The 24,971-nt window shown below is 43.2% G+C and overlaps 1 protein-coding gene across 10 annotated transcripts in view; it reads right to left on the bottom strand.

The window, feature by feature from the left end:
• Positions 1–24,971, bottom strand: part of RABGAP1L (RAB GTPase activating protein 1 like) — a 551,348-nt gene that overhangs the window by 13,864 nt on the left and 512,513 nt on the right. For 7 of the 10 annotated variants that reach the window (XM_066371551.1, XM_066371553.1, XM_066371552.1 and 4 more), the window contains 3 exons: positions 16,883–16,975; positions 6,301–6,411; positions 1,554–1,658 (listed from right to left, as the gene is read on the bottom strand). In XM_066371551.1, the coding sequence (XP_066227648.1) occupies positions 1,554–1,658; positions 6,301–6,411; positions 16,883–16,975 (309 nt within the window). Of the gene's footprint in view, positions 1–1,553; positions 1,659–6,300; positions 6,412–16,316; positions 16,704–16,882; positions 16,976–24,971 lie in introns of those variants that run through there. The other 3 variants (XM_066371554.1, XM_066371559.1, XR_010749414.1) reach the window with 2 other exon arrangements.

Here is a 24,971-nt window from a genome sequence, read left to right as displayed (position 1 = left end):
CAATTTGTCGCCTGACCTGTGGTGGCGCAGTGGATAAAGCGTCGACCTGGAATGCTGAGGTTGCTGGTTCAAAACCCTGGACCTGCCCGGTCAAGGCACATATGGGAGTTGATGCTTCCTGCTCCTCCCCCCTTCTCTTTCTCTCTCTCTCTCTCTCTCTCTCTCTCTCTCTCTCTCTCTCTTCTCTAAAAATGAATAAATAAATATTAAAAATAAAAATAAAAATAAAAGCAATTTGTCAGTTATTCTAATTCAAACCTCGTTGTTAAATCAGCCTCCATTCTCTATCTTCCCTAACATAGGGTATGAACTATATAGCCTTCTCCTCTCCTGGGGGGGGGGGCACTGACCTCAGGACAGACTTAGATGGCTGAGAGGCTTTGCCGCTTCATTTTCTGAGCCCTAGTTTACTCATCTAACAAATCTCACGAGGGCATCATAATGATTAAAACAGGACACACACACACACAGGGAAGAAGCATGAATAAATTCATTTGCCAGTAGATTGAGCCCTTACCTAAGGAACTGAAGTAAGCCCCCCAAAGGCAGGAGGTAAAAGAAAAACAATACCTACCAAAGCCTACATCAAATTGCATAATCAGCCCCTGAAAAATGCTGAGTACGTTAAAAAAAGTCCTAGTCAATGTAAAAGTAAATGTCAAAAGTCATTTTATCATTAAAATAAAAAAAAACAAAAAAAATCCATGGGACACTTTTTATAAGCCCCAAAAGGTGCTGGATGATACATCCCTTCATAGGTAACTTCACTGGGACTTTCTCTGCTTGGAGGCAGATCTCTGAAAGATTTCAGGTTCTATTTTGTAACTAGTATTTTTGGTGTCACAGAATGAATGAGCCAATCAGCCCAGCTGGGACTGGCAGAGACGGGGACATGGAGAAACTTCCTGCTTTTCCGGGGAAGCTGGAGTGTCGACACTGTGGGCAGAGGCCCTTCCGGTCACCTGCTGTCCAGGACTCTCACAATGGAGGTGTCCTGCACCTGACCAGCCTCATAGCTCATGGGAGACTGTAGTGCTAACTCCCAGGCTGGTCCAGAGGGGCTTCTGTTATTCCTGCGGGGGGTCAGGTTTGAAGAGCTCCGCCAGGAATGCTGGCGTCTCCTTCGAAGGTGTGACTCAAGAAAAGGAAGTGTGACTGATGGGGGCGACTCTCAGCAGAGACCTCAGTGGGCTCTCAGTTTAACAATCCTCATCAATTACTTCGGAGAAGTCAATTATATTGGAGATACAGCACAAAATTTGCGGATTTGTCAAAGCTCTTGGACCATAATCCCAAATTACTAAACTTAGAGAAAATGTAACACACTTGCTAGACCGCTCAGTCAAGGCAAATTCCCAAAAGCTGTTCGGGGAGAGCCGCTGCCTCCTCTCTGACACCTTCAAAAGAAATGTCGAGGCTCGGTGCTACTCATGGGTGCTGCTTCAGTGGCACTCTTGATTTGGAATAAAATGATCTCTTGTTGATAGCATGAATCAGCTGCACATACCTGTGTAATGCACCTGTGTCAAGGACAGCCCACCTATGCCATTTACCTGGGCAGTCTCTTCCTCCTGCTTCCTCTTCTCCTCCTCAGTCTCCACCAGCTTCTGTTTGGTCAAAAGGAGCTCCTTATTCAACACGTCTGCCTTGTCTTCCGCCTGCAAACCAGAGTGCGTCACAATCACGAAGGTGGTAAAGAAAGAATGTGTGTCCTTTCTCCAAGTCCAGCACTTCCTGTTCCAACAGGACCTCAAGCCATTCTTTCCTCCCGCCCACGGGATGGCTGATGTCACTGAGTGCCAACCACATACCAGGCCCTTGCCTGCATTATCTCTAATCCTCACAACAATGATTATTTCACAGATGACAGTGAGGTCTGCAGACTTCAAATACCCTGACGGGAGCACACATCTGACATCACAGCCATGATCCCAATTCAGACTTGAATGGCATCAGAGCCCCAGGCTCTTTCTAAATGCTTCTTACACCATTCAGGTGTCATACCAGCAGCCACTTGGAGATTCTGAATGGATGGACGAAGGGGGTGGAGCCTCACATGGGAGCTTCTAACCCATAGTTCCTGGGGGTGGGTTCAGAGAGGGCAAGCAGAGACAGAGGCTGATCCATGGACCACAGATAGGGGAGAAAATTCAAAGACTGGCTGAGCCCTGCAAGGATATTCACACAAGACAGTGAGTACCATAGTATAGGGGAGAAATTAAGACCAAAAACCCACGAGAGAGATACGCATGAGGAATAGTGAAGTGTGGACAGGAATCCAAACCGAAAACACCGTATTTCTAGAATGGCCAAGAAGAGCTCAGAGAAGTATCATATTTCCCCATGTTTAAGACACACCTTTCCCTGAAAAATTTGGGGTCTATAAGCTGGGTGCATCTTATACAGTGGTTGTAGATACTTTTACTTGCATTTCTTGCTTTTTCGTGCTTGGTTTTTTTTATTTTATTTATTTTTATTTTTTGTATTTTTCTGAAGCTGGAAACGGGGAAAGACAGTCAGACAGACTCCCGCATGCGCCCAACCGGGATCCACCTGGCACGCCCACCAGGGGCGACGCTCTGCCCACCAGGGGGTGATGCTCTGCCCCTCTGGGGCGTCGCTCTGCCACGACCAGAGCCACTCTAGCACCTGGGGCAGAGGCCAAGGAGCCAGCCCCAGCGCCCGGGCCATCTTTGCTTCAATGGAGCCTTGGCTGCAGGAGGGGAAGAGAGAGACAGAGAGGAAGGAGGGGGGGGGTGGAGAAGCAAATGGGCGCTTCTCCTGTGTGCCCTGGCCGGGAATTGAACCCGGGTCCCCCGCACGCCAGGCCGACGCTCTACCACTGAGCCAACCGGCCAGGGCCTTGTGCTTGTTTTTGCGCTCATTGTTGAAGACAGTGATTCATCATCAGGCACAGATGAGGACAAGCTAATGGATGGGAGTTTTGACAGTGATGAGGAGTTGTATAAATTTTACAATGAATAAAACTTTGAGTTCAGTAACTTTATGTAATACTTTTCTTTTCTTTCAAATTTTGGGCTCCCAAATTAAGGTGCGTCTTATACATGGGAACATCCTATACATGGGGAAATACGGTACTATGGTCTTAACTTAGATACAGAGCCCAAATTAACTAAGAAAACGTTGTGTTTACTTAACTTAGTTAGCATGTGTACACATTAGTTCTAGGGCTTGTACCCGTTAGGTCTCAGCTTCAAGTTCACAGGTGCAGGGAAGCATGCCCGGAGCCCTGCCCACTCACCCCCATCTCAATTAGTTCCTGTTTAACATCTGTCATATGTCCCCTGACAGCACTTAGCATAATCTGTAATGACAAATTACGTCTGATTCACTTGTCTCGCCCACCAGACGTTCGGCTCTGGGAGGCAGGACCATCTCTCCCCGGACATCGCTGCAGCCCCGGAAGCAAGCCCGGCACCAGGTACAGAGCAGCTACACAGTACGTATTTGGGGAATGTGGGGGAATGCACGGACGTGGCTCCGAAAGGCACCACAGAAGCAGGCTGTGTGGGTGGAGGCGGCAGAGAGCCACAGGGCGAGTGCAGCAGAGAAAACCATAGGCAGAGGAAGGCAGCTATCTGTAGAGCCGTCCCCGGCTGACAGCAGCAAAATGCTATCCAAGTCACCGAGAACACTGGCCAGGTGGCCTCCTGCCTGTGTTCTGTCACATGCCCCGCATGTCCAGATGGGCAGGCCAGCATAGTCCGCCAGGTGCTGGCCGCGAAGCTGCGCCCAGCTCCTGTCCTCACTGTCCCAACGTCTTCACATCCTGTGTCCTAGAGGTTACTGCTCTGGTGTCAGAATATGTGGAAGTGTCAGGTACTTAAGGGAAAAGGGCCCTTTAAAAGACACTTAAATTTGCTTGGATACATTAGGTTTTAGGCAGGAAATCTACACAGCAAAATAACATCTTAAAATTAGAGATGGAACTCAACAAATGCATTTTACAGCTCTGGAAATATCTATGATAAAAGGAAAAGAAAGCCACTTCCCTGAGAAAATATTTAACGCACAACTAAACATCTTTAGTGATGAGAAGACCCACTCTGTTTATTTCCCACTTTCGGCTGCACGTTCCTCACGAGGCCAAGGCGAGGCAAGCTCACCATTTCTCTTGCTGTCAGAGGTGACAGCTGCAGAAATATCTGTGGCCCATGTGGGAGGAGTCCCAAGTCTCCCAGGAAGCTCTGTCTGCAGTTTCTCCTCTGTGTCAGGCTTCCAGGACACAAATGTGAGAGAAACAGCCCAGCAATCTGAGATTTAATCATGAATTGGCCAACAACCCTATCGAGAGGCTCATCTCTGACATCAGAGTGAGGATCTTTCAGAAACGGTTTCTCAAAGAACGAGCCAGTTGTTCCATTTAAAACAAAAGTAATGAATCCGCCACAAAGCACGCGCTGCTTCTGGTCTAACACGTAACTTGCTGTGGTCAGAAGGGACCTGGGCACAGGCTTTGGTGGCAAAGTACTGATCTGTCTCTTTCTGTTCCTTGGGCACAGGAAAGGACAAGGAGGGCCTGAGAGCAGGGAGCAGCGAAACTGAACCGGAGTTGATGTATCTTTTACGTTTCTAATGTTGCAAAGCCCTTATTTAAAGAGTTGAGGGAGGGCGAGTTCTCCAAAGAGAAGGCTGTGTCAGAGAGAAACTAAGAGCCTTTGGTGCCTGGGAGCCTGAAGCCAACTCTACCACAACCAGGGTAAGGTCTAATTTATTCTTGAAAGTACCTACTTATATGTGTTTGCCTTATATGGTATTTCAAATACAATCTGCTTTCATGTTTGTTTAATGTTTCCAGTTTCGCTACTTTAATGAAGAGATTTGATTTTGATAAACTGGGAATGGAAAAGTACCAGTGGGTGAAGGCCAAGTGAGTGAAGCGGCCGGAGCCAGTGTGCACAGGCTCAGGGGCAGGTTGCCTAACAGCGGAACAGCTTTGAGGTCGTGGGCGAGGTCATCGTTCTCTGGTTTTATTTATTTTTTATTTATTTTTAAGATTTTTTAAAACTTTATTTATTTTAGAAAGAGGAGGAAGAGAGAGAGAGAGAAAGAGAGAGAAGGGGAGGAGCAAGAAGCATCAACTCATAATAGTTGCTTCTCGTATGTGCCTTGACCTGGGTTTCAAACTGGTGACCTCAGCATTCCAGGTCAATGCTCTATCCACTAAGCCACCACGGGTCAGGCTTGTTTTGTTTTCAAACTCCATTTAGTGCTGACCCTTCAACTCCCACCCTCCCTGTTAGCACTGTGTTCCTCACCAGTGCTCTTATCTCCCAGCCACGGTGGCTAAAACTTGTGAGCGGCAAAGTTCGCTTTTCCTATGGGGAAAGGAGTTGAGGCAGGGGCTATCTTTAAACATTTAAAAAGTCCTTCAATCTTGATCCAATCAGGTTTATTTTATTAATGGATTTGTATTTTAAATATTATCAATGCATAGTTAGAGCACAACGATGCCTTTTTCTCACAGATGAATAAATCTAACTCAATTTTTCTGACCCTACATCATTTGTTGGGAATGTTCACTTTTTAAAAGTCAGAAAATAGAGTGATAATTTTATATCTACACAAGACTCCTTTCATATTGCCAGTTGTTTCTGAAAATACTAGGAAAAGAAAACAGAAGTCCTAAAGCTGTTAGTACTGTTGGAAAGAACCAGGGAAGTTAAACAATTTAAGGTCTTCCTAGCAACAGCTAACATTTATTTAACACTCACTACTGAAGGGCTTTATCTTATTTTATTACCACATCATCCCAAGAGGTAGACTTTCTTACAGCTATAGATAGGTTAAGAATTGCCAGGTCACATGGTTAGGGAATGGTAATGCCAGGATTCACACCCAGGCAGTGTTGGCTCTTAGCCCCAGGATGCCCGTCAACCCCCAAAATACACACGTCTTAATGTACGTATGTCCTATAAAACCTTCACATTGATTGTAAATGAGAATTCTTGGTGACTGATACTTTCAGGTGAGTATGCTGGCGGCCCTTGCTTTACGGAAAGTACAAGAAGAAACACCAGAGAAGCAGAGGTATAAAAAAGTATGTCACACATGCTGCTTGGAAATGACCCAAACCCTTTTCAAAGGCTGCCATTTCCCACCCGCTCCAATTAGCACAAGCAGTTCCCCTCACCTACGCCCACCCCTTCATCCACCAAGCAGCTGACTCAGTGTCAAATACAGAGGGTGCCCCGGCGGGACTGTGGTGACAGCAACGGGGTCCTTGCCCTTGAGGAGGGTGTCACAGTCTTATTTCTTCCCAGTGAATGACAAGTGTACCTGATCCAAGTCATTCCGCAGAGCGATTTTGCTGGTTACTAGCTCGTGGGCGAGGTCATCGTTCTCTTGTTCCAACCTCATGCTGGCCTCCTGTAATCTCCGGTTCTCCCTCTGCAGAAAAAGAGCAAGAGCCAGAGGTGGGCGTTAGTGCGGGGCCTCCCGGCAGCAACATGTGGGGCTGGTGCGGAAAACAAGCAGCGACAACGAGTGAACTTGAATGTGTAGAAGGAGAAGGCGCAGTGGCACAGGGAGGCAGGGCAGCTGTCTGGGGAACAACGGTGAGTTGAGCGAGCGGTGCAGGGGCGGCACTCTACCCAGTGAAATTTACCGCTGTCCGCAAACCTCCAGACAGAACTTCATTATCAAGTGTGCCACAACAGAGCAACATGTCCAAACACACCTGCAATCCGTGCGGTTTCTAGATAGACCTAGAGTGCAGACACAGGCAAGTCTTTGTTGGAAGCATGCACAATAACCCCACCTCAACCTCCAGGGAAGCCACACTATAAGGACAAGGTAGGGCAGGGACGGGAAAACCACTAGATGGCCCTTCAAACTGTCTTTCCAATATCAGGGGTCAGGATGCACGGGTTCGTGATTCTATCAACTGACATCATCACTCTTTGGGTAAAAATGTTTGTTTTTCTGAAAACCAATTTTTGTGTAAGAGCAATAGTTCTTATAATAATGTCTCTTAAATGTTGCTTTGGTTATTTATTTATTTATTTATTTTCAGATTAAAAGATTCTGGGTTAAAATACATTACTGAGCTGTTTTCCCCTCTTTGAACTCACAGGAAAAAAATATGAAACAAAGTTCTACAATGAGAGAACAAAGTCGCTTTGTTAGGAAGCAAGCTCTCCCCTTAACTAGCCCCTATGAGCTGTGTGCCTTCCCCATCAGAAGAGCAACTTGGTGTCTCCATTCCAAAGCGTCAGAATGCTTCTGCCGCTACTGGTGGCAGCTACAGGAGATGTCAGAGTGGGGACAGGAAGACTTCACTGTGATGACACCTTCCTGTTTTTCAGATTTACACTATCAGTGTTTTCTGCAGAAACTCTGTGTTGCACAATCAGAAGACAAATCCATGTCCTGGAAGAGAGTGCATCATAGCATACGGGGTGTGTGTATGTGAGCAAGATATGTGTGTATGAGTGTCAGTGTAAGTATGTCTGAGTAAGAGTGTGTGCGCACATGTGTGTGAATTTTATCTTCTATAGGACCACCTGGGGTTAGTTATACAGAAAGAAGAAAACCTAATTTCTTTTTTATTTCTGTTTCACAAAGCAGGGCTAGGAGACAGGCGGCAAGGGCAAAGCCTGAGACTGTCATGAAGGCAGAGAATCCAGAATCAGGCCCAGTTGTGAAGCCAAGGGCAGACTGGGCTTTGCTTGTCATCGTCTAGCAGGGCTCACTTCTGTCCTTGCTCTTGGAGAAGGCAGACTGGGATGACTGGGGAAATTGGGAAGTGTTAAAACATTTTTGAAAAAGATAGCTACTGAAAAAGATCTTTTTTTAAACTTATTTTTATTCATTTTTTAGAGAGGAGAGGGAGGGAGAGAGAGAGAGAGAGAGAGGAGAGACAGAGAGAGAGAAGTGGGGGAGGAGCTGGAAGCATCAACTCCCATATGTGCCTTGACCAGGCAAGCCCAGGGTTTTGAACCGGCGACCTCAGCATTTCCAGGTCGACGCTTTTATCCACTGCGCCACCACAGGTCAGGCCAGTATTACTGAAAAAGATTTTAAAATCCCAAATCACTTAGATACTTTCAAATAAATTCATGATGGAATTCCATGCAGTATTAAAATATAAGGGAAAAATATCTAATAACAGAAGAAATGCTTATGATACCTTGTAGAAAAAGAGCTAAGTAACTAGATATCCCATTTTTATAACAACATAAATAAGAGCTATTAACAATGGGGAGTGGGTTATTCTTACTATTTATTGTCTTTGTGATACTTAAAGGTTTCCAAGTTTTCTACAACGAATACATAGTACATGTATTTTAAATTTTTTAAAATTATTTGAAAAACAAAAAGCAATTTAGAACTTCAATTCCAATGGAAATGATAAAATGTCAAAAAAAGAATATTCTTTGAAGTTGGACTTTTCTTTAAATTTTTTAATTGAGTTTATGGGAGTGACACTGGTTAACAAAATTATACAGGTTTCAGGTGCCCAATTCTACACCATACTGCTATACACCATATTGTGTGTTCATCCCCCAAGTCAAATCAAAAAAAATTTCTTTTAAGTCTACTCTTGGTAGAAGCTCTCATTCTACATGAAACCAGACTAGATCTTCCTTTGTGACCAAGATACAAGGTGACCCGAAAAAGTACTGCCTCGTCAGAAACCCCTTTCCAAGGTATTTCTGAAAAGACAGCGTACATATTTATAGGGGCCAACTGTACTCGTCAAATCCTGTGTGTCCCCTCCATCTCTGGATGTACCCCGCTCATAGAAGCACAATAAACATGGGACTGAAGTAAAGAGCCAGGGTATCTATAGGTGATCTCTCCATCTCTATTGAAGTGACCCAAATTCTAGCCGGGGCTGGAGGCTCAGCCTTTCATTCCAACAAATCTAACCATCACTTCTTCTTGTGGAAGCAACCGACATACTTGTCAAAGGCTCAGACTTAAATGTTCAGAAACTTTTCAAATAAATGCTTTCCTTGCCAGGAACAGGCAGCAATTTCCTCACAACACATTTCACAATGCAGAAAAGACATTTTTCTTGTTTCCTGATAAATCTCTTTCAAAGAGACCATGGTAAGATTACCGCAACACTTATTCCTATTTCTACTGTGCTTGTACTCGCAGGACTCCGAGGTACAGAGAGCTCCTATTATTTACATCACATTCATTTCACACAACTCAAAATGTTGCAGCTGCCAGTTTCTCAGGTTACAGGATGTATGACTAGGATTGAGTTAAAATAACACCCAGGTAAAGGCACACAGTGCTAATGGAAAAGGACTTCGTTCAAAGTACTTAAACAGCACAGGTAGCTGCTTTCCCTATTGGTTAGAGATGGGTCTGGTGGATTATGTTATATTAGGGAGAGCTATGAACTTGGCTGAAATTCTGACCAGTGACTTCCCATTCCAAGACTGTTATGACTCATACCCTTCCTTACAAACACACAGCTAAGGGGCTGGGGAGTGGGGGAACTCTGGGGAGAAATTCTCTGTCTGAGGGTCCCTGAAAGCACAATAGCCTGAGGCACACCTGGCTTTTGCTCCAGCAGGAAGCTTCAGCTCCGTGTCTGCAAAGCAAGCGGCAGGGCGGGGAAGACTCCTCCCTGCACTCGCAGACGTGGGCAAGCAAGCTATGGGGCCGAAAATGCAGTATCGTCCTCCAAAGTACAAGGTGGCCGCTGGAGGCCTGCTGGGCCCCTGAGAGCTACGTGGGCCGCTCCTACTGCGAGGAGATCATCTGTGCAGGAGAATGTGCCTGCACTCACAGGGGGTTAAAGAGAGACTGCAGCACTGGGCTCTTGTCCCGCCTTTCCTGAGGAGCCAAAACTCTTTTCAGAACGGACTGAGTCAAGAAAAAGTTTGCCTTGACACTGGAACGGAGAAGCAAGTTTCATTTTGACGGGCTCGGGAAAGGCAGTAGTAACCTTGCATGGCTCGTTTGGAAATGTTAGCAAGGGCCGCCCACCCAGGATGGGCCTGAACTCAGAGCCCCATCCACCTAAGCCAGCCCGGAGACAGCCGCGTGTACGTTTGCACACGCGGACGTGCTGAATGCTCAAAGCCTGTGCACAGAACAGACGGATGCTGCCCGGCCTTCCAGCATATCTCCCGGAGAACCCGCTTCCCTCACCCCTGAAGCGCATGTCACGCTGTCTGGAACCTGTCCTAGCTCACACAACCGAACAAAAAAGCGGACGGCAGCCTTCCTCACTCGCCACCCCACCCCCGGCCCTGCATAGCAGCTGTATGGCTGGGAGAGTGTGGTTAGTAGCTTTTGGGAGGAGGATACTGCATTTTTCAGAGACAGACGCTGCTATTACAGACATACATAGATTGAAAAAAAAACTTACCTCCTCAAAAGTCACAGACTCACTACCGTTTTCAATCATAGGTACAAAGACAATTGAAAAAAAAAAAGAGGATCCAATGAAATTGGACACATACGAATACATTTAGGAGACAGTAGTCACAAGAACAGATACTCGTCTATGCTATTCGGCTACTCTGTTGTTCCTTAAGTATCATTCATATACTGTAGGTTCTCTCTGGGACAGTGAGCATTCAATAGAAGAAAATACACTTGAGGCAGCCAGAAGGCAAGCCTCAACGCAGGAAGGCCGACTCACTAAACCCCTCCCTCTCCAGGAGCTATTTGCGGGCACCGTAGCTGATGAAATGCTCTGTGCAACTATTAGCAGCTACGGTGTGAGTTGTTTATGCTGTGTGGTCAGAGCTGGGTGGAAGGAACTTCCTTATGTGACAAGGTTGGAAACCTTACATCATAGTTCATCTTCAGGCAACAGAATGACATTGCTGGGCAGGAGAATGCAAAAGAAGAACGGGTCCCAGGTCTCCTCTGTGTCTGAGGGCTGAAGTGTGGGTGGAACAGTACAAGGGGTGGTGAACGTCATTCTTTCCAAGGGGAAAAAAACACACACACAGAAAAATCTGAGCTGGCAATCAAAACAAAATAAACTAAATCTTAAAGGAAAAAATGATGGGGAAGGAGGCAGCTTCAGAAACTCCAACTCAGTTCTCTAGGTGTGTTGTCCACTGCTGGAATGAATTCCTGGCATATGCTTTTGAAGACACTCAAAGGTCAGGAGAGAATGTTTTCCTAACAGAGCCAGTGCAAGTTTATTAGCAACAGCACACCAGCTCTCACTGATTTTGCTTGAGATACCTCCTTCAAAAGAGTTGATAATTGTCACATTCAAATGTTGTCAGGTATTTTGACAAATGCTTACGGATGGAACGCTGAAAGGTCCACGTTATCTATAAATGAAGATGGGGGCAGGAAAACCTGGATATTTAAAATCATTTTTTTATGCTCGCTTTACTCAACAGACCAAATTCTATTTATCTGGTATAAATTTAAACAATTTAAATGTCAAACTCAAAACAAGAACTTTTGGGTAACAACAAACTGAGAGTTGGCATACCATACTACATTTCTGTTGGCATTTAAAAAAAGTAGTCCTAGATATATTAAAGCACAAGGGACAGTAAACCTTTAATGTAAATGACCAGATAGTAAATACCTTTGGCTTTGCAGGCCCTATGGGCTTTGAGACCACTCTACTCTGTCATTGCGTGCAAAGGCAAGCAATAACTAAACAAATGGATGTGTCTGCATTCCAACAAAAACAGGCAGTGGGCTATAGCTTGCAAATCCCCGCTCTCTCTAGTACACAAATCAAAGAGGATACAGAAACACTTGAGTGTGATGTATCAATAACTTTCTCAGTAAAACCACTTCCACAGGAAACAAAACAATGAAAATTGAAGAAAACTTTTGGAGAATTCATTCTGAAGATCATCAATAAACATACTTAGAAACTCCTAATATGCATTCCATTTCTATCTTTCACCGTTTGTGCCAATGTTAAGTACAACTCAATCAGCAGACAAGTATCATCGAAGCCACCTGCTCAATCCCTGCTAAGCTGCTCAGAGGAGTCACGGGAGGCCCAGGGCTTGCCTGCTCCACCATCCTCCAAAGGCAACTTCGCCAGGCTATCCAAGCTCAAAAAGACAGAGTGGCAATCTTCTGAAGTTATCATTAAATTTTCACAGTTACCACAGAAATCACCCTCTTGAGTATGACTATTCATGAAAAGCACATCATTTCATAACATAAATACGTCCAAAAGTCAACCGCAGTCTCCATGATATGGAAAACAATAAAATGTAACATTCTATTCATTTGTAGAAAAACATTTTTCAAACATGGATTCACTTATCTTGGCTTCTTTGAATGAGGGACGGTTCAACACAGTAAAAAGAGGTGAGCCTGTTCTTCCAGGTAACAAGTTTAGTGTAATTTAAATCCTTCACTGGTCAAGTTAAAAACAAAATTTGATATTGCTCTAAGTTATTTCATTAGATATGTGGGAATGGCAAATAATGCAAGTACAATTAAACAGCTTCACTTCTAATTATATGCAGGGACAACTAACTGCTCTACAAAAATTAGTATGTGCAATAAAACTTTGCAAACTTAAGAGGAATCATATTCTTTAAATTATATTTTGATTTTAAAAACTTACTGTGTCCAATCTCAAGAAAGAAGTTAAAACATTTGGAATTTAATTATACTGAACATGAATAAGATACTTCAATTAGAAATTATGTATTTTTAATACTATCTGCGTCTCAAACCCAAGAGAGTATAAGCATTCCTGCTTCTTTCTAGGATTTGCCCATCTAGAATATAGAATAATATGTAATAGCATAACCTTACTCGTGCTCTGGGAGAGTCTCTGAATTTAATTAATTAGCTGTGCTTTTTAAGGCTTAACCCACATTTGTGCAAGATTTTAATTAAACAAGAAAAGCACAGAATCTTCTGGAGGTATGTGAAAGGTGCACTTCTCTAAAAAGTGCTGTTGATTGATTCCATATCAGGAAACCTAAGTTTTCCCAAATGGGAAAAATTCATCTACTTAAAATAGAAAACACTTTAATTTCTGAAATTGGTAACTGTCTATTAGGAGATTGACAACTAATTTTTAAAATGTACTAAAACAGCTACACATATCTATGAATGTGTGTTTTCTGGGGATTTGTATGAAAATGAAAATACACATCCTGTATTTCTACAGATGTCTTCCTCCTCAATGTCACTTCATTTGAAATCAATATACATTTACAAACCAAAATATCAGCATAGATAAATGCTACTCCAGACATTGGGCCAGGCCAAACTCAAGAGGGATAATAAAAGAGACTTAGAATACATATTCTCTATTCTTCTTCCAGTAAAGTTGCCTTTTCATGAAAGATGAACAGAAAAAGTACACAAGCAGTCATTATAGAACTCACAGAGTTTCAGATACAAACGAATGCCAAGACAGGCAATGTGCACACATGTGTATTAATTATTCATATATGCTTATGTCTCTGTGCATGCACAGATTTGCACATATACATGTTCATATATATACATAGATATACAGGAAAATGAATATGCTGCCCACTTCTGTTGTCCTTTCCCTTATAGTACATGTTCACAGTCACTATTTAGGTACCTCTATGTGCCTTGGGGTGTATAAAAGTAAGGGAAGGAGCCAGATGCCAGTTTTCCTGGAACATTTGGCTTGCATTTTTTTTTTTGCAACATAATTTACATAAAATTCATAAAAAAACAATAAAATTCATTTTTTTTAAATACACTATTCAGTGGTTCCAGTGCATTCAGAAAGTTGGGCCACCATCACCACTATTTAATTTCAGAATATTTCCTGTGTGTAGGGTTCTAAAATTTGAGTTCACACTACCACTGTTTCATCTCCTTCTTGGTGGCTGACACTGAAGTGTTATGTTAGACACAGGTGAGTAGTGACGTGACCTGAGGCTGCAGATACTTGCATACATCATAAAAATAAACCCAAGACACACATACCACGAGGACGCGGCTGCTGAGACCCACTCTCTGTTGTCGGGTCTTTAATCCCCCCCTCTTGCTTCCCTGCACACTCCTTTGTCCACCAACATCCTCAAGAGAAATAGCTTCGCCTGGCCTGTGGTGGCAGAGTGGATAAAGCGTTGACCTGGAACACTGAGGTTGCCAGTTCAAAACCCTGCACTTGTCTGGTCAAGGCACATATGGGAGTTGATGCCTCCTGCTCCTTCTCCCTTTCTCTCTCTCTCTCTCTCTCACTCACTCTCTCTCCTCTCTAAAATGAGTAAGTAAATAAGATTTAAAAAAAGAAATAGCTTCGAACTAAATAATCTCTTAGGGTATCTTATTGCATGACGTTTCTGGGCCATTTTTATTTTTCAATTGACACAACCTTCCTAACTCTGTTGCCATGTGGCAAGCTAAAGGTTAAACATGACATAGTAAGAAGTATGGATCCTAATGGTGATGAAGGAGTTGTTGGTGAACTGATGTTATGACTGGAAGCCTCATGGATTTTCCCAAATTATTAAGAATTTACATAACTAGGTTCCATGACCAAGATCTATGAATTATAAAGCTCCCAGGGACTAGATTACATTAATAAGATTAAATTTAGAAGATCCTAAAAGATATTTTGTAAGATCCTATCTTGGTATAATTAAGATAATTATAATTAGTTTCTTAAACTAGAAATTGAATATGTGAAACAACAAATCTGTAGATGATTGAAAACTATGTTGTCAATTGTCACCTTGAAAATGTAATTATAATTTGAGGACTATCATTTTGCAAGTATGTCTATCACCAAGTACAAATGTCTACACATTATTAAAGAGTCCAGAGATATGAGTGAGATGATGGATTGGCAAGCCATCCCAGTATCACAAAAGAAACAGTTATGGAGGGAACCCCAGGTGCACACAGGACAGGCTGCAACACACAAGCTAAAAAGAAATACCTGTTTTCAAAGCAAAAACAACAGCTTTAGTTCTACTTTGATCCCTTAATAAAAACTGTACACATTAATGGTAGGCATTTTTAAAAAATAATATGCATTATGCTATTTATTTATATATATCTGCTTTGACACAAAAAGGTTTTAGAAACAATAACAAATTCAATCCCAGAGAGATTTTAAATACATAATTTTAGTCTTCCATTTCCCCCTCTTCTATTTTAAAGCACTCTTCCCAGATTTTATTTATGACGATGGCAGCAATAAGGAAACTGGAATGACGCAAGCAGTAGGAGGGCTTCGTGTTGGACTCTCAAAATTATTTCCTAATTACTGCTTCCAGCCTTTCTAAAACAGCGTGCTACGGAGCTGCATCACAACTGGTCTTACTGAGGGGTGGTGGCTAGCTTCAACCTTCCTCTAGGAGCACCTCATGTGTTACAGTATCAACCAGAGCTGTGTGTGGGACTTTATTATCAGTTCTGTAGCCAGTTCTATAAACATGGGGAAAAACATACTGCTGTGAGATTACTGGGCAACAATACCTGGAAGATATATGAGGAGAATGAGGAAGAGACTGAGGCACATAAGGTGGCATTATTCCAGTACAGTAATACTTGGGTAAGCTGAGGCTACAACAACCATTTATTGCACAGTAACCACATGCTGGGTCCTTAACATACCCCCTCCCTCATCTTCACAGCAGTCTTTGAAAAGAATGTGGACACTCCATGTTCTGCAGATGAGGAAGAGGCTCTACATCTGGTTTGGGACAATGACCAATGGCATAGGGATTAAAAACTCCCAGTTTGGATCCCAAATCCTGGCCTTTATTTTTTTTTGGAAAACGAGGATTGAAACTCAGGTCTGACAGAAAGTCTATATACCCCTTCCACAGTGCCCATCTCTGAACCCCACATGCTATTCAATTTAGCAACAGAGACAAGATGTACCATGTGACCCTAGCTGCCCATGTCCAGCTCTCTGACCACATAACGCAAACTACACTGTTCCAAAAGTGGAGGTCACACCACCTTGGGGGACTGAATCCCTAATGCCACCTCAGTGCTGTTTGTTTGCTTATTTGTTTGGCAGGACACTGTAACATTGCTCAGGGTGCAAATACAGTATTCTCTTATCCTAAGTACTGACACGGACAGAAAGGGAACCATGTGTCTGTAGGAACTTGAAGAATTAAAACATGTTGAAGAGAATAATATTTCAGCTGGAAAAAATAAGTTTGAAATCAGTCACTGCATCATGGTAATAGTGTTGCTAGTCACCGAAGAGATCTATCTTTGTGAAAAGCCTGATTTTAAAAACCCTATTACATATTTAACCAAGATGTTAAGATGAAATCCTTTTGGTTCTGACACTGAATTCTGTAGTGAAATGTCACTTCACTTATCAATCTGTTTGTAGAAATAAACGTTGCAACAAACACCATTACTGTGCTCCATACGACCTTTGTGGCTTTTATTTGTCCTTCCAAATGAGTTTGTGTTTTTAACATTTGCTACAGACACAGGTGGGAGTGAAGCACTGTCGCGCCACTCCTGGGACAGATCACCTTCTAAAGTCTCTGTGGGCGTGATCGCGCCACTCCTGGGACAGACCACCTTCTAAAGTCTTTGTGGGCGTGATCGCGCCACTCCTGGGACAGACCACCTTCTAAAGTCTCTGTGGGCGTGACAGGCGCGGCTAAAAGAGTACTTTGCCTTTTCCTTTTTTTCTCATTTTTGAAAGTAGTTGGGAGCCACTTTCTTTTTCCCTTTCTCTCAGCTTCTTAGGAAGATTCTCAGTATAAAACAGGTGGCGTTACCTACAAATATACAAACTGAAAGAAAAAATACATTACAGTGGGCTACTCAGAAGTCTCCTGAAAACGCACCTGGACAGTTCGCATGGTCGGAGCGTCTAAGTCAACCAGGAAGGAACTGGAGACTCAGACCGGCCACGACAGCTGCTTTCGGGTGGAGAGGGTACTTGGCCGGCAGATGCCCGCAGCCCCCATACCTTGTATCTGTCCATCGGGTCCTCCTGCTGCAGCTGGCTCTCGCGCATCGTCTGGTACTCCTTTTCATATTTCTTCAGCTTCTTGGTCGGCACCTGCAGGGGTTAGAGGAAGGCATGTTGGACCAGGAGATGATTCAGGAAAACACCTTTAGAGGTGTTTCCCAGCAAGTCGTGGGCATTCTCCTGCAGCTCGCCCGCCTTAAGTTAGGGGAAACCATGCAGACTCCAGTGTAGGGTGTGCACACTTCCCCTGAAGTCTGTGGGGCATAGATTTTAGGTTCTGTGCCCCCTGTGGGCTCCCCATCACACTCTGCTGTGACTGCACAACAGCTGCTGCAGGTGATACAAAAACAATGAGTTTGGTCGTGTTCCAACCAACCTTTTTTACAAAACCAGGTTGGAGTTAGTCTGTCTCTGTTGTACAGTCTTGCTCATATGACATACCCTTTTCTTGTTAATGTGTTTAACAGAGCTATTAATTCTGTTAACTACCTTTGTGTCAGTAAAATTCACACATAGTCTTCTACCGTGTTGAAAATAAACATTACTTACAACAATAAATACTTCTGAAATGGAGTTAACTGACCAAACAGGAAGAGGATGCCGAAGGCCGTCACTGTGCTGAAGGGGACAGTGGAAAGCCTCCTCGGCAGCTCATCCTACTCCTGGGACCACCATGACATCTTTGAAAGACAGGAGTCTACTCCCTTCTGAGAAAAGACTAGAACCTTGCAGAATCCTAGAATTTTACAGATAACTAAATAAGCATTTGGCAAATGAGAACCCAGGGTCGGCATGCCCACTATACTTTCGTTAACCCCTTGGCGAACAGGCATTCAACCTCACTTAGCTTGAGCTTCTCCATTTGTAAAATGACAGTCAAAGAAATTTCTAGTTCACAATGGTTGTCAAGAAAATTAAACGATATAGGTAAAGCACTTGAAATAATGCCTGGTTCATGGAAATTTAAAAAAAATCTTTAAGTTTATTCCCTGAAAATGAAGGTACTGTAATCTATATGTTCCATAGAACAGATCAAATCTATATTTAGGCTTCCCTTGGGCAATCAAAATGATATAATCCCTTTAGAAATCAAAATCTTAATGTTTAGGTCCTAAACTGACTTACAATGAAGAGAAACAGTCTACCTACTTACTTTTAAAGATTACAAATGTGTTACTTTGCTGAATTCTTGGGGACTTGGTGAAGGCTAGGATGACAAGCTGATACCTCTCAGTATCCATCATGATGTCTACCCAAGTAGCCCCTATGAGGCTCCCGACATATTGTTTCTTGTTTAGTTCAAAAAATGGTACTTAGAGAACATACGTATGTGCATGCGAGAGAGCGAGAGATCAACAGAGGATGGACAGCACCCAGAACAGATATAAAATTATCATGTAGTTTTCTGGGATGAAGAAAGTTAATTCTCTAGAATCTGGCCAGAATCTGTTAAAAAAAAAAAAAAAAAAAAAAAAAAAAAAGCAAAGACACCCTAATGACTTTGTTCTTCCCACCCAGGACCACTCGGAAGTGTGGGATGATTGTTTCTCGCTGCAACTGGGAAGTTTCCTAAATTCAGACCAAACCTGGCAAACAGTGTAAGTCATTCAACAGCACCATGATGCCAATCTTCATCTGGCAAATGGGAGACTGGCTTCCAGACAAGAAGTTGGACATGCCTCCAGGGAGTAACTGAATTGCAAACCCTGTTGACTGTCTTGAGAACGCTGATCTTTTATCACAGCCTCTCCAGAGACCTTCAGCCACATACTGTGACTGACCAGAGTGCAACAGGAAGGAAAGCACCATCTGCCACAGTGTGGCCTCCGACCACCAGAGGAACAAGGAGAATCTGCATGATCATGAGATGATACAGCATTCTTTCCCTTGATCTTGATAAGGATCTCTATTTCTTCTCATTCCTTTTCTCTATATGTATTAATCATACACTTGGAAAAAAACAAAGACTCTCTAGAGGAAGTGGCAATCACTAGCACTGAAGGAAAAGGGGGGAGGAGTTGGAGCTTTAAGCAGTGACAGGTGTTTCATGTGTACCCCTGGGGGCAGGGGTCCAAGGGTCCAGGGGAGAAGTGATACGTATCGTGGGGCAGGTGCCTTTCCCAGCAGCCTTTTGTCCACATATCAGAAATATTTCAATATTTTTGCAACTAAATATCAGTATCAGTGGGTACCAGGCTGTACATCAGGTCTGAGGGAAGTATTTTCTATGTGGTTTTAAAATGAATCCACTTACCAATGACTCAATTACATATGGCAAGCTTGCTCTTAGAGAATTTCTTCTAAAGCCATATTTTTTAAACATTCAAACTATTACTGAGATATTTTTACATGTAAAAGAGTGTCCTTTTAAAAGTCAACCTTGCTACTTATGGTCAAAGGTTCATTTCCAAGGAAAATTTTCAAAACATGCATTAAACACTCTCAATAAGCTAATCCTTTCCCATCTGGCTGAGCGTCTAGGATGTTTGGCTTCAGCTGGCTCAGGGAAACAGAACAGGTTCCCAGAACAATATGTTGCTAGGAAACCGTCCAAGCTTATTTATCTTGTGCTGTGGGGTGATACTGAGCATCCACCTGTGAATGGCACACAGTGAAAGCGGGCAAAAGGGCAGAGAAGGAAGAGAGGAGAGCTGAGAGGAAACTCCCGTTATTTATGACAGAGAGAGAACGGACAGTTACAATTTCTAAAACTACATTCCAGGGAAATATTGATTTTATTTCAGGCACTGTAATACTGAGCTTGAAAATTTTCTTATTAGAGAAGGGAATAAAAGAGCCTCTTTAGTATGTAGTTTTAATTAAAAGAACACAAAGTCAGTCATCAACAGTTATTACAATGGAAACAACCTATTATCTCAAGAACAGTATAGGTTTCTCCTTAAGGCAAATAAATTTAACGTAAGTGTGCATTTGAAGCGTATGTTATGTCTATCTAACTTTGGGGTCCAGTTCCACCAACCTTCCATGCTCAGCCTGCCCAACACCTATTTGGCTAAATACGGAAAATGTGTTCAGAGAATCTACAACTGGGCCCTGCTGGGTTTGCTCAGTGGATAGAGTGTCAGCCAAGCGTGTCCTGGGTTTGATTCCCAGTCAGGGCACACATGAGAAACAAGCATCTGCTTCTTTCCTCCTCCCTCTCCCATTCTCTCTCTTCCTCTCCTGCAGCAGCGGCTCAGTTGGTCTGAGCATTGGCCTCAGGTGCTGAGGATGGCTTCACTGGTCTGAGCATCAGCCTCAGGTGCAGAGGGTAATGTGGTTTGTTTGACCATCAGCCCCAGACGCGCTGCCAGGAGGATTCTAGTCGGGGTGCATGCAGGAGTCTATCTTCCCTTCTTTCACTTAAAAAAAATACACAACTGTTTGTAAGTACAACTGATAATGAGAATTCAAAATTCAAAATAGTCTTTATTAAAAACAACCACCCAAATAAATAGAAAAAAAAACCCAGAACATCCAACCCTGACAAGACAACCTCCAACGAGTATAACAGCAATCATTTAAGTAATCAGCCAAGCCTGACATCTTGGACTTGACAACAACATTTAGGGAAGGCACCATTTATGACAGAACCAGGGTTTTCATCTTTTGCATGTTTTATGATATTTAGAGATATTTCACAATGTGCTTGGCCCTGACATATGAATTTATAACATAACCATTTACACAGAATTAGTAAGTTGGAGACTGAGGAGACTGGACCCACTTGGCAGGACCCTGGACGGCACCAGCTGGTCGGAGCAGAGCAGTCTGGAGTCTGGGCAGCTCTGCTACCTCCTGGCCTGTTGTCCTTTCTGGTATTGGGCTACCGGGGGAAGTGTTTCCCAAACTTCAGTCATCTGAACACAATTGTCACTATTTTTGCCATAGCCCAAAACATTTTTCTTTATATCAACTAAAATATTTACATAAACTTATTTCACAAAAACAATGAATTTGGAAACAAAAATCAATGAAGACAACTGTGGTAGGCAGAAAAAGCGGCCTCCCAGAGATGTCAGCATCCTAACTGCCGGAACTGGTGCAGTGAGGAAAAGTTTCATTGTGACCAGTGTATGTAAGCTTCCTTGCCCAGTTAGAAAATACATTTCCTCTGTGCTAAATTTTAACAATCAGGCCAGTCACTTGTGAGAACTGCTGTCCGTGGCCTGATGAATCTGCTTCTGTATTTCAGAAATGAAAGATATAGAAATATTTATGGATGGATGCAAATGCTAGCTAAGTAAATCACTATATATATTTTTTTTCCTTTTTCTTTTTTTATTTCTTTAAAAAAATTTTTCTCAGTTACACACTATATATTTTTTAAAAGGCTGGTACAATATGGTAATATCTTCCTGATGGTCAGAAGCCTGAGTACCTAAAAAATTCACAGACCATAGGCACCAGCCTGACGTACTGCTCTTGTTCATCACTCCAGATCACTTAGGATGAGAGAAATGGGCCCACTGAATATACTAGTTGTTGGACAGAGAACAAAAAGGATAGCCCCACATTTGGTGGTGATCTGGCAGAACGAGAGGGTGCCAAGTGTTCCCAATTCAGAGTCACTTCTGCAAAGGCTTTCAAGATCTATCTGGACAGGAAGTGGACCAGTGCTCAGCAAAAGGAGCTTCTCTGACTGGTTTTGAGCTTTCAGCACTAGGAGGAGGGGGAACATAGCCAGTGGTATTTTACTCCATGGGACTGGGGGTAAAACATCTCGGAGGACATAAGAGCCCACAAATAACTACTCATTGTATTTTTCATTGAGGTATAAATGACATAAACATTATATTAGATGCAGAGGTACAAACTAATGATTCATTGTTGGTATAAATTGCAAAATGATCACCACAATAAGTCTAGTTAACACCCATCACCACACATAGTTATGAAATTATTTTCTTGTGATGAAATCTTTTAAGATCAAGTCTCTTAGCAACTTTCAAATATGTAATACAGTATTGTTAACTACAGTCACCATGCCGCACATTACATCCCCAAAACATTTATTTCATTACTGGAAATCAGCACCTTTGACCCCTTTACCCACTTTACCTACCTGTCTCCCCTCCTTGCAAACATATTGGTTTTAGGATGCCGGGACCAGGAAAGTACCTGTCTCTTGTAACTCTAATGTAACTCTAATGCACAGACACGAGATGACTAGGTGTTCTCTCACTGAACACACACATGCGGTCCACAGTGCTGCACTTGCTCCAGTCCCACCTGGCACGCCCAGCCTTCCCAGTCACTCAAGCCCGGGTGCATACACCTGTGACCTGCAGTCATGGCTCACTGCTGGGTACACTGTACTCGACAGAGCATCTATGAAAGTTTCTGAAATAGCGGTTTCTACTTTCTTTACCATCTTCTAATATAGGCTGTCTGTCTCAATGCTCTAGCAATTTTTTGAGACTCTTGCATTTACAGAAACTGCTTATCTGCTCACGTCTAATTCCTCCTCCCCAGTCCTATAAATCTAAGCTCATATACTCTTTTTATGGAACTCCTTGGCACTTCTGCTCTACAGCTTTTCCACCAATAAATAATATCTGGAGGCAGAGTAATTTCTTTACTATGTGTGTGCTGACAACTAAATTTATAGTTTCCAACCCAGAACTTCTTCTACTGAGCTCAACCAACATACCCAACTGTTAACTTCATATAATCTTCAGGATGCTTTACATTTGAGACATTTGCAACCAGGACTCCTCACTCACCCCCACCCCCACCCTGTTCTTCATCTTCCATCCAGATGCTCAAGCCAAACACCAGAAGTCACCTTTGACCTCTCCCCCGCCCCCAATGATCATGAAATCAATCACTAGATCCTACTGAGTATGGCTCCAGATACCTCTCTAGCTTGTCTTCTTTTGAACCTCACTGGCGTAACCCTAGTTCAAGCCCGAATCACCTCTTGTCACTGCAATGCTTTCCAAACTGGTCACCGTGTCCACATGTGCTCTACTCCAAATCTTTTCTCCAGAGGGCTGCCAAATGTTTCTCAGAATCCAAATCTGATGTTATTTCCCTTCCTCAACTTTCTGATTGCTTCCTGTTGCACTTAGATGAGGAGAGAAACACCTGACATGGTTGCTGGTCCTGGGAGCTGGTCTCTACTTGCTCTCCCCTCATGCTCCAAGTCCATGTCTTGCAAAGTGGGATTCACCACCCCAAGGAGTACAGAAAAGGACCCAAACAGATGCAAAAGACAAACATCAGAATTTCTAGTTCTATTTTTTACCTCCTCTCTTTAAAATGTCTACAATTGTGCCTATTTTAGTAAGGTACATGTCCATAATTTATTTTAAAATGAATATCATATACTGGAGGTCAAAAGAGACAGCCAGTCTCAACCCCAGCCAGAGTCCTCTCCGAGGTCCTGTAACATCACGCCCTCCCTGTCCCGGGACCTGAGCTTGCTTTGCTTCTGCTGAGATGAATGTGGTACATTCACCTCGAGACTCCAGTTCAGAGTGCCTGTGGCATGATCCTCTACTTTATTAAGCTCCTCAAGCACTCCGGGTAGTGTCATTTGAAAACCCCTGGATTAAGTATCAAGTGCCAGGAAGGGAAGAGTAGAAAAGGCTAGAGACGCTTTTGGCAACTCACATGAGAATGTACCTACCAGTTCCTAAGGGAATATCCATTCTGAGTTTCAAACAATTTGTAAATAAACGTTAGGAGAGAATAAATTTGTATTATCTGGAAGGACTATTTTTGATGTTCTAAAATATTTCAAGAATCTATTATATAAACAGTTTGAGTATAAGGACAAAATCAAGTTTTAAATAAGGAAAAGAATTCCATACGTGCATTGGGCACAATCAGCTAAGCAACAGTTCCTGTCCATGTTAGAGGTGGGGCGGTTCTGGTTAAATGGGTTTGCATATGAAACCCCGCTCTGTCAGACACTGGCTGTGTCATTTTATACGCAAATCATTTAACTCTCTTACTGGAAGCGTCAATTCCTTTTGTTCAGATGTAACACAAATGGTGACTCCTATGACTGAGCACATAACGCATGTCACAGCACTGATAATGACCTATTATGGCATGTTTCCTCAGCCTCAGAGCTGAGCTGGGTTTACTGTGCCACTCCATAAAATGGGCACAGAGAGAAAGCCTCAGCCACATGCGCAGGGACCACAGCAGTGACTAGCCGACGGGCCTTTGTGACCCTGAAGGCCAAGCTTTGATGGCAGTGCATTCCATCCTGCCGTCTGCATGACTGTCACCCAGCCAGCACACTGTGGCAGCCCCAGGACCCTTGCTAAGGAAGCCTCGTCAAGCAGCCTGCTACAGCCACTGCACTAATCCACAGCAAGACGGAGGAGATGCTGCTATTTTCACACCTGACTGGGAGATAATGGACCTAAGATAGCTGTCGCGTAGCCCAGAACAAAGAAGGGGTTCAGAAAAACACAAACACGGTCACCTTGAACTTTACAGGCAGGCTGGAAAAAGGAGGTCATATAGGCCCTGTGGTGGAAGAACCAGAGATGGTACTCTGGGAGGTCTGGTTAAGACTCCAGAGAGTATAAAGAGGGGCCGATTGAATGACGTACTTTCCTCTGAGTCCAGCCTCTGAAAACAGGTAATGAGGCAGAAACCACCCAAACATTTACAGGTTAGAGCAAACAGCCCTATGGTCTGTACTCAGCCTCGCGCCCATATGGAACATTTCTGAGGCCAGTGACTTAGCTGAGAATGCCTCCTTCTCTGTTACTTCCTGTGTGTCCATCTGCAGGGTGTCTCCCGGCCCCCATGCCCTACGCACCATGCGTGCACATAATGCCGGACCTCCTTCGCCGCATGCAGCCATGGTAATGGGGTCGCAACCAGGTCTTCTGTTGGTTTTTCAATGTTTTCCTTTGACTCTTTGCACTTGAAGGACAGAGAAAGACATTCTGTCGCTTTTTCTTGTGAGCAAAAAAAATTCTTCTCACTATATTGGTTATCCTCCATTTTAGGCAGTACTATGGAAATTCTGTCATCTAGCTCTTTGCAAACATTAAGAAGCAATAATATCTGAAGTTGGTATACTCTTATTTCATCTCTTTTGGAGGGAGGTACTCCG

The sequence above is a fragment of the Saccopteryx leptura genome, chromosome 2 (assembly GCF_036850995.1).
Source record: "Saccopteryx leptura isolate mSacLep1 chromosome 2, mSacLep1_pri_phased_curated, whole genome shotgun sequence".
NCBI classification, from domain to species: Eukaryota; Metazoa; Chordata; class Mammalia; order Chiroptera; family Emballonuridae; genus Saccopteryx; species Saccopteryx leptura.
Note: the sequence above shows the minus strand (reverse complement) of the source record. Positions and strands in the feature narration are given on the sequence as shown.